Source organism: Eptatretus burgeri, chromosome 7, assembly GCF_056783735.1.
Source record: "Eptatretus burgeri isolate ZD-2024b chromosome 7, Ebu_testis_v1, whole genome shotgun sequence".
Classification (NCBI taxonomy): domain Eukaryota; kingdom Metazoa; phylum Chordata; class Myxini; order Myxiniformes; family Myxinidae; genus Eptatretus; species Eptatretus burgeri.
In genome coordinates, this window is record NC_140967.1 from 9,006,989 (window position 1) to 9,024,311 (window position 17,323).

The following is a 17,323-nucleotide window of genomic DNA, read 5'->3' on the forward strand; positions in this document are numbered from 1 at the left end:
TATTTAGCTGACCTGGAACGTAGTTCCTGGGAGCTTATGGGATGGCATGTCATCCGTCCATCAGTACGTCCACCCGTCCGTCATCCACAAATACTTGCAAATTCTCCTCTGAAACTACATCTACGATTTCAATGAAGTGTTATGCCGACGATGTTGGTTGGTATTATGCTGTGCTCAGGCATTGCTGTCATCAGGGTGCCAAGCAAACTTACGTTTGCCTGGACATCCGTCTCGAGCTTGACACTCACCATTCTCTGGCCTATTGTCAGCTGTTTTTGCCACGTCTCAGTAGGCTGGGTGATGTTATCGTCCAGATTACCAATGAGCACCAAATCTATGTTCAGAAACTCTTCGGTACCTTGCTCAGCATACTGCAGCCCAGTGATTCTCGTCTTCACACTTGGCACACGTTTTGCTAATTGCTGGACACCTGCATGGCCCCGGACTGTGTTTCTTGCCACAGCACTCACACACAGGCTCACCAGAGCTTTCCTGTTACTCTTCGTGATTTGCAGATGGTGTTGTAGCTCTGGCTGCAGGCTTCGCCTCGACTTGCTTGGGAAAGGTGGTGTGCTGTTGTCGCCACTCTTAATCCACTACTTTGACGTGCTCGGTGCCCTTCATGCCTTGGAGCTGCTGCCTGCGAGATCCGGCGGCATGGCATGTGTCCAAAGATTTGTGCAGTGAGAGAAGTCTCTCTTTCGATCTGTCGTCTCGCACGCCAAGCACAACGTTGCCTCGAATCACGAGTTCTTCTTGGGGTCCGAACCCCCACGTAGCTGCTTGCATCCTGAGTTCAATGAGCCACCTTCCTCCTGGTCATGTTTCCAAAAAAGATACCCCTCGTAGACCGTGTTTTCCCTTGGCCCCTGCAGTTGTCCATGAATTTCCGCAGCACCAACTCATAATCATTCACATCTTCACCCTCGGCAAAGGCGAATGTCTCGTGCATGGCCAGGGAGTCCGGCCCGGCCAATTCTATCAAAATGGCTACCTGCACATCGGCGTCTTTCTTCTTAAGCTGAACATTGGCCCTGAACCAGTTTGAGAATCGTGCAGCCCACTCGTCCCGCGCGTCGGCCATATTCGATGCCTTCAATTTCATCGGTCGGAGAAGCTTCAGGACTTACACTGCGGAGTTTGGTTCGATTTTCTGATGCCATGTAACAACATCGACGACTGTGCAGGTGCAGCTCAACCGGAAGTGGCGCTTTCTTTATTCGGTCCTCCTGCGTACACGTATCCGGAGTTGTCTGCATACAGAACACTCGTATTCTGTTGCAGTTGATTAAATTTCACCGACACACACACACACACACACACACACACACACACACACACACACACACACACACACACACACACACACACACACACACACACACACACACACACACACACACACACACACACACACACACACACAGTGGGCTGTCCATGTGTAAGTGATGGGGTCCTGAGTTCGAGTCAGAAATTTTTCACACTAGCCCCATACAGGAATTTATTGCTGTTTATTAAATATTTCTAAATGAGGTCCCACGTGTTGGCAGGATCATCAATTAGGGGGGAGATTGTTTGATTTAGTCCGACAGGACGGTGCGGAGGTGTCACGTTTACCTTTGAGCTATTTAATCCGGGTTCGATTCCGACCCGACGACAAACTACCAGTCGAACCAGTGCTTCGCTCGCAGGAAGTCGCACCACAAAGTGTGTGCACGTAAAGCTGGCTGTCCTGTCTGCTCGTATCGGCTTGCGGACCTTGTGGACGTGAAAGGGTCCCAAGGTGTCCTTCGCGAAATGTGGGCGAGTCATCACCGGCATCCTGAACAAATGACAAATTCTTGCTCTGACCTCCAGGGGAGGCACTGCATCAGCAGCAGCAGCGTCTTCACTCAGTCCCAGCAAATCAATCAACGAATGCCACGTGTCGCAGAAGAATGAAAGAATGAATGAATTCCTCAATATGCTGTTTAAACTGATAACAGCCCAGTTTTTGGTGATTGTATCGAATCGTTTTATTAAATATCTCAAAACCCTCGTCATGTTCACATCGTTTGAAGTCGTATCATGAATAGGGGGGTGGGGAGGGTGGATTTTTAAGTCACAAGGATTGATTTTTTTCAGGAAACTAAATAAATAACCCAATCTGAAGGGAAAAAAAAAATGAGAAAACGTTTCCGATATCGCCTCAATCCGATGACGTCACATCCGACGTACGTTTTCCTCCAATGAGCGAGGATCCCGTTCGCCTCAATCCGTTGACGTCACATCCGACGTACGTTTTCTTCCAATGAGCGAGGAGCCCGTTCGCGCAGCCCGGAAGTCGTCGTCGCCGTGGTGTGTGTGGTGTGTTTGTGCGCTTCGCTATTCGATCGCTCGAACGTTCTCGGTACAAGTTTCCCCTTTACCAAGTCGCGGGCTCCGTGCGCCCTTTACGAAGCTCTTCGCGAACACGACGATTCAACGTCTCTCGAACCCAAGGGACGGGGTACCCGGTACTCGCCGCTCGAAGCCCGGTTCGGGGCCCACACGGAGCCCGCCTCATGCCGTTGATAAATCGAAAGCCGTTTGTTCGGATCGATCCTCCTTGCGATCTCCGGGCCGACGAGGAGGTGTTCGTGTGTCGGACTACCAAGGAACTGTTCAGGGATTACAAGTAAGTGAAAAACCCGTCGGGGCCCAAAAACTCGGCCCGGTTCGTCCCTCGGACCCTCCCTGGTTCGACCTGAAACTGTCTTCGAGGATCTCTGGTTCCACCCCGCTCCATGTACTCATTAATTATATATCATTGGCGACGACATTTTGTCTTCACCTCGGGCCTTAGCACGTACACGTGGATGACGTCACTCCGCAACCGTATCGATAAACGAGCGTGCCTCCGTACCTGTCTGCGTGCCTCCGTACCTGTCTGCGTGCCTCCGTACCTGTCTGCGTGCCACCGTACCTGTCTGCGTGCCTCCGTACCTGTCTGCGTGCCTCCGTACCTGTCTGCGTGCCGCCGTACCTGTCTGCGTGCCACCGTACCTGTCTGCGTGCCTCCGTACCTGTCTGCGTGCCTCCGTACCTGTCTGCGTGCCTCCGTACCTGTCTACCTGTCTGCGTGCCTCCGTACCTGTCTGCGTGCCTCCGTACCTGTCTGCGTGCCACCGTACCTGTCTGCGTGCCGCCGTACCTGTCTGCGTGCCACCGTACCTGTCTGCGTGCCTCCGTACCTGTCTGCGTGCCTCCGTACCTGTCTGCGTGCCTCCGTACCTGTCTGCGTGCCTCCGTACCTGTCTGCGGGTCGCTTCACATCGAATCGAGCACGTACAACATGAGCTCTGATTTCGGTGAGATTTGGTACACGTGCTCGTGTTTTACAAATCGGATCCTATGCGTTCTATGACTCTCTCTCCTATGATATGAGCCTCGACCTTGTGAATCCAACAGGTTGACCGCCAGGTTATACTCTCGATCCAAGTTCTCTTTTCCCCAGAGATAGTTCGTCAGTTTTATCTCGAATCGATCTTGCACACCTTTTGCAACCTTCCGTGACTATTACATGACATTGTCATTATAAATGAGTGCAAAGTTGATTCTGAACCTCTTGAGGATGTTTATTTATTAAGAATATTATCTGTGAACCAAGTTGGATTAAAAACAAACAAACAAGCAGTCATAGACTGGTACTTACGAAATCGTCAACTTGACCTCTGACCTTGTCTAATAAAAGCTGTCTCTGGAGAAGGTAGCGACGCAAACCAGAAGTTTCTACGATGATTCTGTACCAAACCATCAAAAATCGAATGTTTGACCTCACTGTGACCTTGACCTTTGACCGATTTTGACCAAAATCTAATCGGTGCGAGCCATCACCCTCCTGAATCACATGGTGTAATTTGACATTGGTAGCTTCTTCCGTTCTCGAGTTACCGCAGATTAACGTAACATAAAGGTCACACTCGACGCCCCCCCCCCCAACTCGAAAGGACAATGGGGCGAGCGCGATGATGTCAACGCGCACACGCAAAACCTTTACTGACTCAACGACGCGCCTACTCGAGCGCGCTGCGCCACATGACGAGCCGTGACGCGGCGGGTGAAATATTTTTATACAATCTTAAAATGTCTCCAAAACATCCGATTTTTTTTTTTTTTTTACCAGAATTTCGACAACCGAGTGTTAAGCGTCCGAAGCGATCGCAAAAACCAAAGACAAAATTAAAATCGAAGTTAAAACGAACTCGTAACGTCGACCGAAGCAAAAATACTCCATTTCTCCACAGGAATTTACGGAATTATTTAATATTATTTTATAACACTGAAATTTTTTAAACAGTCATAACTCGACGAATTGACACAAATTCCGCCAAACTTACCTCGATCTTCCAAACTCACGCTCCGTCAACAATACCTGTGGTAACTTTTCTCGAGTTATCATGTTTAGGATGTTTGACCTCACTGTGACCTTGACCGTTGACCGATTTTGGCCAAAATCTAATCGGCGCTAGCCATCACCCTCCTGAATCACGTGGTGTAATTTGACATTGGTAGCTTCTTCCGTTCTCGAGTTATCGTGCCTACAAACAAACACACAAACACAGGACGGAAGCCATCAATATACTGACGAAATCTTTAGATTTCGTAAGTAATAAATGACTCGACTTTTCTTGACCTTGACCTTGACCTTGTTCAAATGATATCACCTTGGATTTTTGTTTAAAACTGACAAATCACGACACACGTACCTGTCAGGTGACCTCTGCGATGGATGGCATCGAGAGAACGTTGATCCCTTCCATTGTTCTGCTGCCTGTCTACTCGCACAGGTACAGGCGAGGCCTTCACGGGCAACACCAGTTCTTCATGATGATTTCTGTAAGCTTGAAAGGTGTGCGCATCGGTTCCACGGGAGCGCCAGTCTTTCCCTTTGTGCATTCTCGGGGCCACAACGGGAAAATGGTTGCCTTGAATAATTGTCACACGCTGTTAATGTGGACAATCTCACTCGATTGCGTGTATGTAGCACACGTGCCGATGAGTTGTCTCATCTTGGTTCTTTTTTTCCTCGTCCTGGATTGTAAACAGGTGGGCTGCAACGAGCCGTTGGAAGTCTCGGAGCCTTTAGCTGGTCGATGTTAAAATATCCCACAGTGTGCTTCAACGTAGAGTCGCCGTTATCGCCAACACCTTCAACTGGTTTCAATGTCCGAACAACCCCCATTCAAACGTCGAGCGTGGTCAACCGGTTCGTGGACACTTTGAGCAAGTGTTGCATGCTTAATGAGCGCCCACCCCAAACTATTGAGATGACAATAATAATATGATGAACGAGAAGAAAAGGTTTATATGGAGAATTCTGGGGTCCGATATGTCTTAATGTTGGCTTAATAGTTAGGGTGGTGGGCTTGGGATCTTAGGATCCCGAAAATTTTGAAAAAAAAACTTCAAAAAAGTCAAGATCACGAATCAATGTTGGATGCTGGCTGAGATTGGTGAATGTTTCAGAAACATCATCAAAGACGTTCCAAGTCTGCCATGCAGTTTTCTTCCCTTTACCGCGGAAGGCAGACACGACATCACATCCAGTGCACGCATGGAAGTATGGGATCCCTCGAGCTTTCTCAGGCCCTATTGCAGAAACTACCTCATGGACTGGAATCCATCACGCCTTGGCTCCTTGGCCAAAGGCAATCCACATGTTATCAAGACCTAGTTCCTGTAAGGATGGCAGTACAGATATTACTATGACTAGTACGTCCGTGTCATTAGCCTTGATGATAATGGACTTGCTACCATCCGTCGTTGCATCCCTGGCGTGTACAAATATTCGAGTGTCAGCTTCTTCATGACAACATGGAGACACAGCATCCAGTGACTTCCTTGTGTTGCTAATGGCATCTTCTCCTTTTGTGACAATGACTGTGCTTGTCGTCTGTGCTTCACACATCTTTTCCGCAAGGAAGTGAAACAGCTCAGTCTTGTTGCTGTCATCTCGAAGAAAGCTTCTCCAGTTACTTGGGGTCTTACTGGTTCCTGTCACTCTTCTTCTGATTCCTTGCCCCCTTTTCCACCTTGCCTCGGACTTCAGACGACTTCTTGTACACATCAAACACTACGTCCACCCTCTTGTACCTACCACCATAGGATTCCACCTTTGGGATGATGTCTTCTTTAGCATAGTCATCAAATATCTTTGAAGTGCGTGGAGGTAGGGCATTGATAAGTGCTGAGCCATCAATGATGACTGCATCTCCCCTTGGTTCTCTGTCTGGGATGTTCACTTGCGCTTCAAGAATTTCAGCCAGCTGTGACTTCAAATTTTTTGAAGTTTTTATTTTTATTTTTTCAAATTTTTCAAAATTTGTATTTTCAAATGGCCAATTGGGCAGATTTGATCAGAAATGCCAAATTTGTTGCTTGTATCATAATTTGCACGATTTTTCTACTATCTACTGCACTATATTGGCGAACCATCGAATGATGACTTTCTTACTCGTGAGGTTTTGTTTTTTTAACCGTGTGGACCAAACCGAAATGGGCCAGCGCGTCAAATGACAATATGACTCGTCGCACTATCTCATCTGTAAAGTTGTGTGCACTCCACATCACCTTCCACTCTCAAGCTGCCTCATCTTTGCTAACCACTATCGGGAGGATGGTGACAAAAGCCGAGCATTGAGCACCGTGTGGTGACTTTCAGGGATCCATTCGTTGGACTCTGTACCCGAGGCCTTTGTGAATCATGGGCCCAGGCTCCGCATGTCAGTGTCAGGCGACTCCAAGAAATGATCAGGATTTGTTGAGGACTGACCGTTTCCTGTCCTCGTGAAGATTCAAATGTATCACTTCCTTGTTCGTCAGCCTCCTGTGTGCCCCTCCCTCTCCCCCAGAGTTCTCGAGGTCATCGGAATCACTCGATGTGGAGTCTCTGGTGCTGACTGTGTTTCACAATGAAGAGCTTGGCCCACCTGTAGGGTGCTTTTCCAGTTCTTCAGTACGCTGTTCACAAAGCTTTTGCCTTGAAACCGTGTTCGACCTTTTACGGGGTTCGATTGATTTGGAGGGTGTAGGAACGTTGTTTGCTTGTCCTTTTCCCTGGGTCCAGTCAAAACGGACGTTATTTTAGTGTCTGCTGCACCAACCAAACCTTCTGCTGGAGAGATCACTATATTACACCTGTCGTGGGATACCTGGTTCACCTCACTCGCCTGTTTGGTGAATTGTACAAGGAAGACCATTTTCATTCTCTCAGCTTTTTAAGGTGGTGTCAATGCCACTGGGAAATACACATCAACAGATAGAAAAACATTCCTTGAGGAGCAAGAGAATAAAATGGGAAATCAGAGCTCAATGTATGGAGGAGAACGCCATTTGTAAACTGGTTGATCACATGACTCCTTAGTTCCCACTTCCTGCACTCGAGGGAAGAGGCACAATGCAATGCTGCATAAGGAAATCATGTACACGGTTTGGTTCACTATACTCCATGTGTCACTGTGCATCACTCTGCCATGTTCAGCCAGCCTCTCGTTTGAGAGCGTTGTTTCGGTAGATGGCACGTCGATGGAAATCCTCAAGGTCCGCCAATCGAGGAATGAGAAATTCCATTTCGGTCCTTCATTGTTGACTTGGTGCAGATCAGAGGCTTGCGGCCTAGTTTGCAAACAAATGCCATTTGGATCGCCCTAACCTAATTATAATGCCTGATTTGAAACTTGCAGGGATGATTGCAAAGTATGCCCGATACGATGTATCAAAATTGAAAGCAAATTGAACGCGGTCGAGGTCATACAAAGGTGAACTTATTGGTTGCTCTTTACTTCTTCGGGTTCCTTCTTGGTCTTCTGTGTTTCATTTTGTTTTATCAAATGCAAAAATATGTTTGTGAGCTTTCAAGTGACACCAGAGTAAACCTAGGTCAACTGGGAGAGAAATTGCAATCTGTGAACCGTTGCCAAGACGTCTGTCAGGTCATCGAAGGTTGACCTATTTTGGTACGTCTGACGAAGAGGAGGTTGGATTGTCCTTCACTTTGGGTGGTAACTTTACCCCCTGGTGGCAGTGCCACTTGCCAAGTCTCATTTTTTTTTTAAAACAACTAAGGAGGTCTTGCAGATTTGTTTGATTTAGCTTGTGTAGGGGTGCACATATGTATGTATGTATGTATGTATGTATGTATGTATGTATATATGTATGTACGACGTCCGTCTAAAAAGTAATGGGACTGACTTCACGGAAATTTTATTCCAAAAAATATATTGAAATCACAGCTTGTCCCCTTAAATAGTTTCCCTCCAGTCTCACACACTTGTCCATCCTCTTCTTCCATGCTTCGATGCACCCCCGGAAGGCTTCTTCTGGAATCCTCCGGAGCTCCGTCGTCACGGCCCTTTTGATGGCCTCCACATCAGGAAATCGGGTCCCCTTGATCACCCCCTTGAGCTTGGGGAATAGGAAAAAAATCACAAGGGGCCAAGTCTGGTGAATGCAGGGGTCACTCCAGAGTTGGCACGTTCCTCTCCGCCAGAAACTGTCGGATGCTCAGGGCACTGTGAGCAGGGGCGTTGTCATGGTGAAGCACCCAGGTGTTGTTCTCCCACAGATCCCCCCTCTTGTCCCAGACTGATCTCATGAGGTGCCGGAGGATCTCCTTCTACACGTACTGATTCACTGTTTGACCCTGTGGTAGAAACTCGAAGTGGACGATGCCCTTGATGTCAAAAAACATGATGAGCATCACCTTGCCCTTCGACTTCGACATCCTTGCTTTCTTTGGTCTTGGTGATGCCGGACTTTTCCACTGACGACTCTGCCATTTGTTCTCGGGTTCGTATTCGAATATCCACGATTCATCGCCAGTCATAATTCTCCCGAGCAGCTCTGGATCGTCCTCGAGGCGCTCCATAATGTCTTGACAGACAGTGAGTCTTTGCTGTTTCTGGTCCTTGAACAACAGCTTGGGGACCATCTTTGCATACACCTTGCGCATTTCGAGATTTTCAGTGATAATGCTCCAGACAGTGTCCTGGTTGATGGAAAGTTCCTCAGCAATCATCCGCACCATGAGTCGACGATCTGCGCGCACCATCTGCTTCACACGCTCGATGTTGTCTGCCGTACTGCTCGTTGAAGGTCTTCCAGACCATGGATCGTCTTCAACCTCCTCCTGTCCCTCTTTGAACCTCTTGCGCCATTCAAATGCACGTCCACATGACATCGTTTCTTCCCCGTAGACTTGCTGCAGCATTGCAAAGGATTCGGAAGGTGTTTTGCCAAGCTTGGCAAGAAACTTCAGATTGGCTCTCTGCTCACGCCTCATAGCACGATGACTCAGACTAGACAACGTGTAAAGCACGCCCTGTAAAAAAAAAATCACACAATGAGCGCAGTCAGCCATCACCGATCATATATATTGCTGGAATGTTGCGAAAGACTGTGACGCAACCTGTTCATTCAAGTTGTGTAAGTGGAGCATACAGCAGGCTCAGTCCCGTTACTTTTTGAGACGGACCTCGGATGTATTTATATATTTATTTATATTTATTTATTTTTATATTTCCATTTATATTTATTTATTATTTATTTATATTTATTTTTTTTTATATATATTTATTTTTATTTATTTATGTAGTCGACCTGACATTGACTTCCCTCCCACGCAAAATGCTTCAGTTATAACTCTTGTAAAAATGAGAGTTGAACTCGTACGAGGCTCTGTCGATATCGATTTTTTTTTCGATATCGATATACCGGTGGGGTCATACCGGAATATCGATATTATTTAAAATAAATAAATAAAACAATTTACATTTTTTTACGCAAGTTCCAAAATCCGCTACGGTTCGATGGTCCATTACATATTCATACATGACGTTCACATCGTTGACACGCGCTAATTTTTCAAAGTTATTCACACACGGGGATTTTTTGTTCCCCACAATGAGAGCGAGAACGGTTATTTTACTCACAATTTGAACTTATATTAAAAATGATTTTGTTTTCAAGTGAGATCAGTATTGGTAACCGACACAGGTCAAACCAGCAACGAGGGCAAAGAAAAACCTGATTGCTTGTACGGACGAGTGCTTGCTTGTTCGGATGCTCGGATACTGAGGGTTAAAGTTAAACACAAATTACACTTGCTTCCTGTTATGTCTTGACGTCATGCGTTTCACCGTTCCCATTCCACGTTTAGCTGAGACACCGAGTGCATCAAAGCTTTTTATATCATCATGTACGGTATTTAAAGATTGTAAACACCTTTCTTCAATTTGTTGGTGATAAAGTTTTTTATTTTTATTTTTTCGGTATACCAGTATATTCAGAATTCCAATACCGGTATATCGATATATTGTTATGAATCTGGAAACCCTGTGCACTCAACATTGAGTCCCCGTAGTTCAGTTATTTTGATAAGTATGTGTTATTAGTTAGAATCCCTCCTTCTGTCTAATGGGAATTGCATATGTGCGCTCCGAGTTATTTTATAGTCAGGTTTTTTGCATCCTCATCAACAACTACAACTACAATTACATCCTCATCATCATCAACAACAACGCCACCGTCCCGCACTCGACCGGTCGCCATTGCCCACTTGTTTTTGGCTGAAGGCATGGGCGGAGCCTCCATCCCCTCAGATCGAGCCTCCGCCCCAAGGCAGGGCATAGATGTTTCCTCCAGCGAATGAGCGAAGGGCGAGCATGACACGCATGCCCCAGCCAATCGGGAGGCGACCACAAGTCATCCAACAACCCCTCGTCCAATCAGGAGGCAAGTGGCGAGGAGAAGAGACCCCTCCCACCTCAGAGGAGTAGAGTGGTTGTCTGGACCAGTGTTCGGCAGAGAGGATAGTGGCGATAGCGGTCTGCGGTCTTGGTCTCGATTAACGGTTGTGGTTCGAGAGCGGTCTGCAGTCCTGGTGGCGATTGCGGCGCGGTCTGTGGTCATTGTCGAGCGGTCTGCAGTCTTGGTGCTGACAACGCCAAGGTCATGGGTTCGAGTCCCACCGTGGTGGTTCGAGTCGGTGTGACCGCACGAGGTGGGACAGGTACCCCTGCCCGGCTCTACCGACTGAAGACCCATTGTCCATTTTCGTGTGTGTGTGTGTGTGTGTGTGTGTGTGTGTGTGTGTGTGTGTGTGTGTGTGTGTGTGTGTGTGTGTGTGTGTGTGTGTGTGTGTGTGTGTGTGTGTGTGTGTGTGTGTCCGTGGGCCCCGTCTGTAAGTAGAATCGTATGTGTTTTCCTTGCCTTGTAAATTACATTTTCTTTATTCGTGATAACTCTGCTCTGTCTCCCCTCTCCCCGGTTATTCTTAGTAAAATAAACCCGTTACATATTCCAGTTCGTTGTCTGTGCTTTCCTTCGTTGGCCGAGCATGGTACGTATTGAGAATTAGTAAGGCCGTTCGTGCTGTAAATTGTTCATTTGGTCCGGCGTGGCTTTGGTGACTTCCACTCAGTTACGCCGGATCCGAGTCGGTGATAACGACTCGATTCGGACAAAGTCAGTCGAGGGTGTGGTTTTCCCCGGTAGTTGGACGACGTGGATATTTAGGTATTGTTGTGGTTTCCACCCGTTCGGCGTGTGAGCGACCGCTTCTAGCCAATGGCGGCCGCTCTCGCCCACCGAACGGACAAACCGAGTCGCAGCTTTTGGATCAACGCCGAAATCCAGCTACGGGTGTATCTTTAATCACACCACAGCCTTGTCAATACTCTACCCACGCTACAGGGTCCGATCGCCGAATGGTCGATTTACCTAATTAATCGCGCGGGCAGACTACTGAGAGACTGTACCTCAACGGGGCCTGCTTGGAAACGAGCCGCTAAGCAGCTCGCTCCATTTTCGATTTGCCTAGCGGTGTATATCACCAAGCCCCGCCGGATCCGATTCTTTTATCGGCTATTAAAAAGCCAGCTATATTCCGAACTCAATTATGGCAGTTCAATGAGGGAAAGGATGCAACGAACGGGTTAACATTTAAACAATGACATTATTTCACACCCGTAAGTAGTCATGCAGTCATGTACAGTATGCAACCAATGCACGTATGCAATCATGCAGTCATGTATGCAACCGATGCACGTATGGGACAAAACACAAGCAAGAAAAAGAACTACAACCATCTATTTATTATGTACACACATGCACTTAACAGTTCTACTTAAAGACATGGCGCCACAACGTTCATTCAAAGAAAACCCCGGAAAGAAAAGGGCAGGAACTGGGCCTCATGAGCCTTTAATAGTTCACGGAGCTATGAAGACTGAAAAAGCTCCGAGAGGCTGCGTTGGTTACCTGCCGCCTTCGTGGCGACTCGCTGGGCGCTCCTCGACGTCCCGTCCACACGGCAGCTGGCACGGCCCAGGCCTCATCGATCGGGCCTAGTTGACAACGCCTCGAGGAACGAACGGGCCTTTGCTCTTTCAGAGTTGATGCTCTCTGTTCCATCTGTTCCTCTGTTCCATCTGTTCCTCCGCGTCGTTTGGACTGTCCCGGGGCCCGATCACCTCGGACCATTATGCCGCTGGTTGGCGACTCCTCTCCGGCCTCTCCCAAGCGACCGACAGTTCGGCACGGCACGGCAGTCTGTGCTCCAGGCTCCTGTCTCCTCCGCTCTCTCCAGATTCTCACCGACTGCAGACTCCAGACTCCAGGCTGGCCCAGCTCCCAACGTGACTCCACACAACTTCGCGTTTGGCGTCTGCACGCCCTTATATTGGGTCCGTGAGGCGAGGTTTTGATCTCCGATCTCTCACCTCTGACCCCCCGCTGGCTCCGCCCCTTTCGATCTTTTGATCCGATTTCGATGCGAAGCTCGGAGAGCGGACGTGGAAGAGATAATCAGCCTCACGCGGACGTTGTGGAAATCACCGGCCCCCGTCCTAACAGTGAACCCCTGCGTCTGTCGGCGGCGATGCCGTTCGTGGGGAACTCTCCGTGGCTGGCGCAAAGATGGCAGCGTTTGTGGAGATGAAGGTGAGGCGATGTTGTTCGTTGTTGAGATGTGGTTTAGAAGATGGTGAGGAGATGTGGTTGTGGAGAAGGTGGTTGTTGAGGTGGTTGTTGTGAGGGCGGTTGTGGTGGTTGAAATGCGGTTGGTCCAAAATAAAGACAGCAAAAGAAAACACTACCTCAAAGATCACAGCCTGGTTACACGAATAATTGCCTTGAAACATCGGTGGGGAAATCTAACTGAACACAGACTTATCCACATAACTGATCTAAGGACCTATATGGTGTCCTGTGAATTTCCACAACCGTAACAGTATATTGAAATGAGGCAATTAACCCTACCCCACGCCGTCGAAATATTGGCGACCACAGTCCGCTAAGGGACCCGTGAACTCTCTAACTTATCCAAGAGTTGCGACCTAAATTCCGGGTGCTCGGTGGGAGACGACTCCACTGCTCCACCTAGTGGTCGTTTGTCGCCGCCGAACCCCAGCCTACAACAATATCACCGGACTTTATCATATCCGATTCATATATCATATCCCTCCACTCCAAGTTTGTTTTTCTTTTTTTTCCCCCCACCACCATCGTTTGTGATGATGACATTAACTTTTGGTTTAATTTCCGTCCTTTTCAAAAAAATTGAATCGCTGAGGTTTGGTGTCACTATTTGGTTACCAGGAATAACTATTGTTTGTTTGGGCTGATCCATGCATCACTTAGCTTTCCAGTCTTGGAAAGCAACCCTGGAGTTATTGGACACAAGGTACCTAATAAATGGGTTATTATTGTAGCTTGACGGCTTCTAGTTGGCTTTCTGAAATATTTCTAACCTCCGAGCATGTGTCTGCACGCACCCGATGGCACTCATCTGGAAACGCCCGTTTTACCCGAAGTTTGACGTACACTCTGGTCAACCAGCCCAAGTCTTCTAATTATAATCACAATGTCGTTTTATAATCCAACATGATGAAAAAGAATGTTTGACAACATCTGCGTTTAAATGCTGTACAGTATCTATCCTCCAGGCTTAAAAAAAACCAAAACATTATTATTTGTTTATTTTACCTGGTCTGAAGCTCGTGGAGGACACGCGCACACACATGTACACAAAGACACGGCACCGGCCATGATTTCGGACAGACGTGCCCGTTTTGTGGTAGCGACGTTTTCTCGGGCACTATGGATTATCGCCGATGCCTTTGTGACGTGGCTTTTCTTTTGGCAGTTGGTGGGGCAACTAAGGAGAAATCTCCCTCATGGGTTGCCGGTCCAATGGGTTTGTCCATGCTTTGTCCTCTGAATGTCAACCAAAAAAGTGGAATGTACCATTTTTAAGATCTTTGGTATCGCTCTGCCAGCCGAACCGCTGACCAGCCAGACTCGGACTAGACGCTCAAACCATTATGCCACCGAGCCGTCTTGAGTTTGTGTTTTTAACCTCCAGGTAGGCGAAGCTTATGTTTTCACCCCGTCTCTGTCTGTCAGTTTGTGAGCAGGATATCTCAAAACGTTGTGGACGGATTCAGACGAAATTTGGTGGACAGGTTGGGTGTGTAGTAATATGGACGAATTGATTCGGTTTTGGTGAAGATCCGGCTACTATAACTTTTTAAGTGATTCATCACCATTGAGAGTTGAGACCAGAAATTATGTATGTGGCATGATATTTCAAAGTTGTGGACGGATTCGGATGAAATTTGGTGGACACGTTGGTTGTGAAAAATGAAGAATTGATTCGATTTTGGTGAAGATCGGATCCGACACGAGAATTTTGTTTGTGATTCTTCACCATTGAGAGATGGGATCAAAATGATATGTGGCATGGTATTTCAAAAAGTTGTGGTTTAGTTGGGTGATGAGAACAAGCCGATTCCATTTTGGTTAAGGTCCAGATCCAGATCCGGCCTATCAGTGGGATACGAAAGGTAAACTGTTCAGCCTTGCGGAGGCATGCGCTCTACCGAGTGCCGTTCTCGTTTATTTTTGTAACCCTCATTTCTCCTTCATTCCAACAGTAAATTCTTCGAGCGCACCATCCTGTGCAACAGCCTTGTGTGGAGTTGCCAGGTGACCGGTCGTTCAGAACTTACATTCCAGGAGGCCCTAGATTCTGAGGAACGTGCGCTCGGGGTGCTCAACTCGCTGCCTGTCGCTCTGCATCCTCCATTACTTGCACTTGCCTCACTGACACGACGCACGCGCATGCAAGACGTCTGTGAGGATGTGCATGGTTTTGTTCGGCAACGTTTCTTTGTCGGAGAGCAGGTCGAAGCGAACCTTCCAGGCAAGAGCAGGTAAGTCTCTTGCATCGGATGTCGTTGTATTACACGGCCTATTTGTACAATGTAGTGTGTCGGTAAAACCGACTTCGGTGCATCCTTGTGTTTTGGTTTATTTTTTGATTTATTTTTGTTTTTTGATTTATAAATATTTTTTAGGGATTGCATATTTAACCAGAATTGTTGGTTGTGAATTTTGTCTCCTGGTCACATGACGATTGCATTGCAGCTTTGCTTTCGATGCAGTGTCTCTGTGCGTTCGGTGCAGGGATTTGGAATTTGGAAAAGTTGCCTGCACCCAATGAGCAATCTTATTTAATTTTATGTCCACTCGTGTAAGTTCACAGATGGAACAAGCCAGTATAGCATTCCGGCTGAAGGATTGCATAACAATTGATCCGACGGCCTGCCGACAAAGCACCGGGCTGACATTTTAAAGTCGCGTCGGTAGTCAAATCCAGAATGTAATGCGTTGCAGCTCAAAGAGGAGTTTGCCGACTCTCAGCTGTCCGATCAACCCCTATGTGGGGTTGTAATCTATCCCCACACTCAGAAACCTGGAGGGATACTGTAATCGGCTCCTTCCGTCTGTCCGTACGTTATGCTATCTCCTAAACGGCTGGGCAGAAATTTACCAAACCTGGAAGTTATAACCACATTATGACAAGAAGGGGCAAGAGCAGTATCTTTTTTTGTTGTTTTTTTAACTCAGGATATCTCAAAAAGTTTGGGATAGATTTGGATGAAATTTGGCAGACAAGTTGGATGTGTGACAAGGACAAAATGATTTGATTTTGGTGAAGGTCCGAATACTACAGTTTTTAAAAGTTTTTTTTAAGTGATTCTTCATCATTGAGTGAAATGGCGAAAACCAATTATATAGCACGATATCTCAAAAGGATATAGATGGGTTTGGACAAAACTTGTTGGATAGGTTGCGTGTGATGAGGACGAATTGATTCGATTTTGGTGATAATGCAAATCCGGAAATCTAGATACATTATTTTTTTAAAAAAAAAAATGTATTAACTGATTTTTCACCATTGAGAGATTGGGCCAAAAATGATATATAGAATGATATTTCAAAAAGTTGGCCGAGTTCTGACAAATGAGTTGGTAAGTTGACGATAACAGGCCAATTTGATTTTGGTTCAGGCTCGATCTGGATACGGAACTATCAGTAGGACACAAAATGTAAACCGTTTAGCCTTGCAGAGATATGCCCTCTACCGAATGCTGTTCTCCAAAATAAGGCAAGAGTGTGTGTCTGTCTGTCTGTCTGTCTGAAAATCTTTTCTTTTTTTTTTTAAATCCAGGGCTGGGTTGATCTCCACCAAATTTTATATACATGTTGACACTTACGCTTTCACCTATGCAAGCAGTTTACTGACTCCCTAATGCAGACGGGGATTACTAACCATGGCACAAAAATATTTATTTGCCCCACCTTCCCCACTGTCCTCTTCCTACTCCCACGCCCCCTTTGTTTTTTTTGTTGAATACAATATCAAGGCTCGTATAAGAGCTAACACAGAATGTGCAGCGAAAGGGGCTGGACAAGGAAGCACAAAACAGTGGGGAACAGAGACATTGGGAGATCTGTGGAAGGGAGAGGGATGGGATGGGGTGGGGAACACAGGGTAAACAAGATGGACATGACAGGGAGTTTCAGGAAGGAAAGAAGGGAATTTGAAGGATGTGGGTTTGGCATGAATGAATGTGGGTAGAAAAGATCATGGTTTTGAATTGGAGAAGCTAAGAGATGGTGGTGAACAACTGTTTTGAAGACCGGGAGGTCTTTCCGTCTTTTGCAGTCTCCTCTCCAGCCTTGCCCCTCCATCTCCCTCCCCCTCCCCCTTGCTCTGTCTGTGCTCTGTCCCTCCTATATTTCCGTAGGGCACGCAAGGTTCACCAAAAACCCTTTCTGGTGAAACTGCCAAAATCAAGAATCACTGCTTACCTTCACTCTTCCATTCCTCTTTCTTCCCACCTCTGGAACAAACTCCCACATACTCTTCAATCCCACTCTTCTCTCCAGATCTTCAAAACAGCTGTTCACCACCATCTCATATCTTCCCCCATCCAAAACCTCGATCTTTTCTACC

General features: G+C 47.0%; 1 protein-coding gene across 5 annotated transcripts in view; it reads left to right on the forward strand.

The window, feature by feature from the left end:
- Window positions 1–2,296: 2,296 nt before the first annotated feature.
- The window catches only part of BAZ1A (bromodomain adjacent to zinc finger domain 1A), a 112,174-nt gene continuing 97,147 nt past the window's right edge, over window positions 2,297–17,323 (forward strand). For 2 of the 5 annotated variants that reach the window (XM_085887371.1, XM_085887372.1), the window contains exons 1-2: window positions 2,297–2,656; window positions 14,955–15,233. In XM_085887371.1, coding sequence (XP_085743497.1) covers window positions 2,544–2,656; window positions 14,955–15,233 — 392 coding nt within the window. In that variant the 5' untranslated portion in view covers window positions 2,297–2,543. Of the gene's footprint in view, window positions 2,657–12,941; window positions 12,961–14,954; window positions 15,234–17,323 lie in introns of those variants that run through there. The other 3 variants (XM_085887373.1, XM_085887375.1, XM_085887374.1) reach the window with 3 other exon arrangements.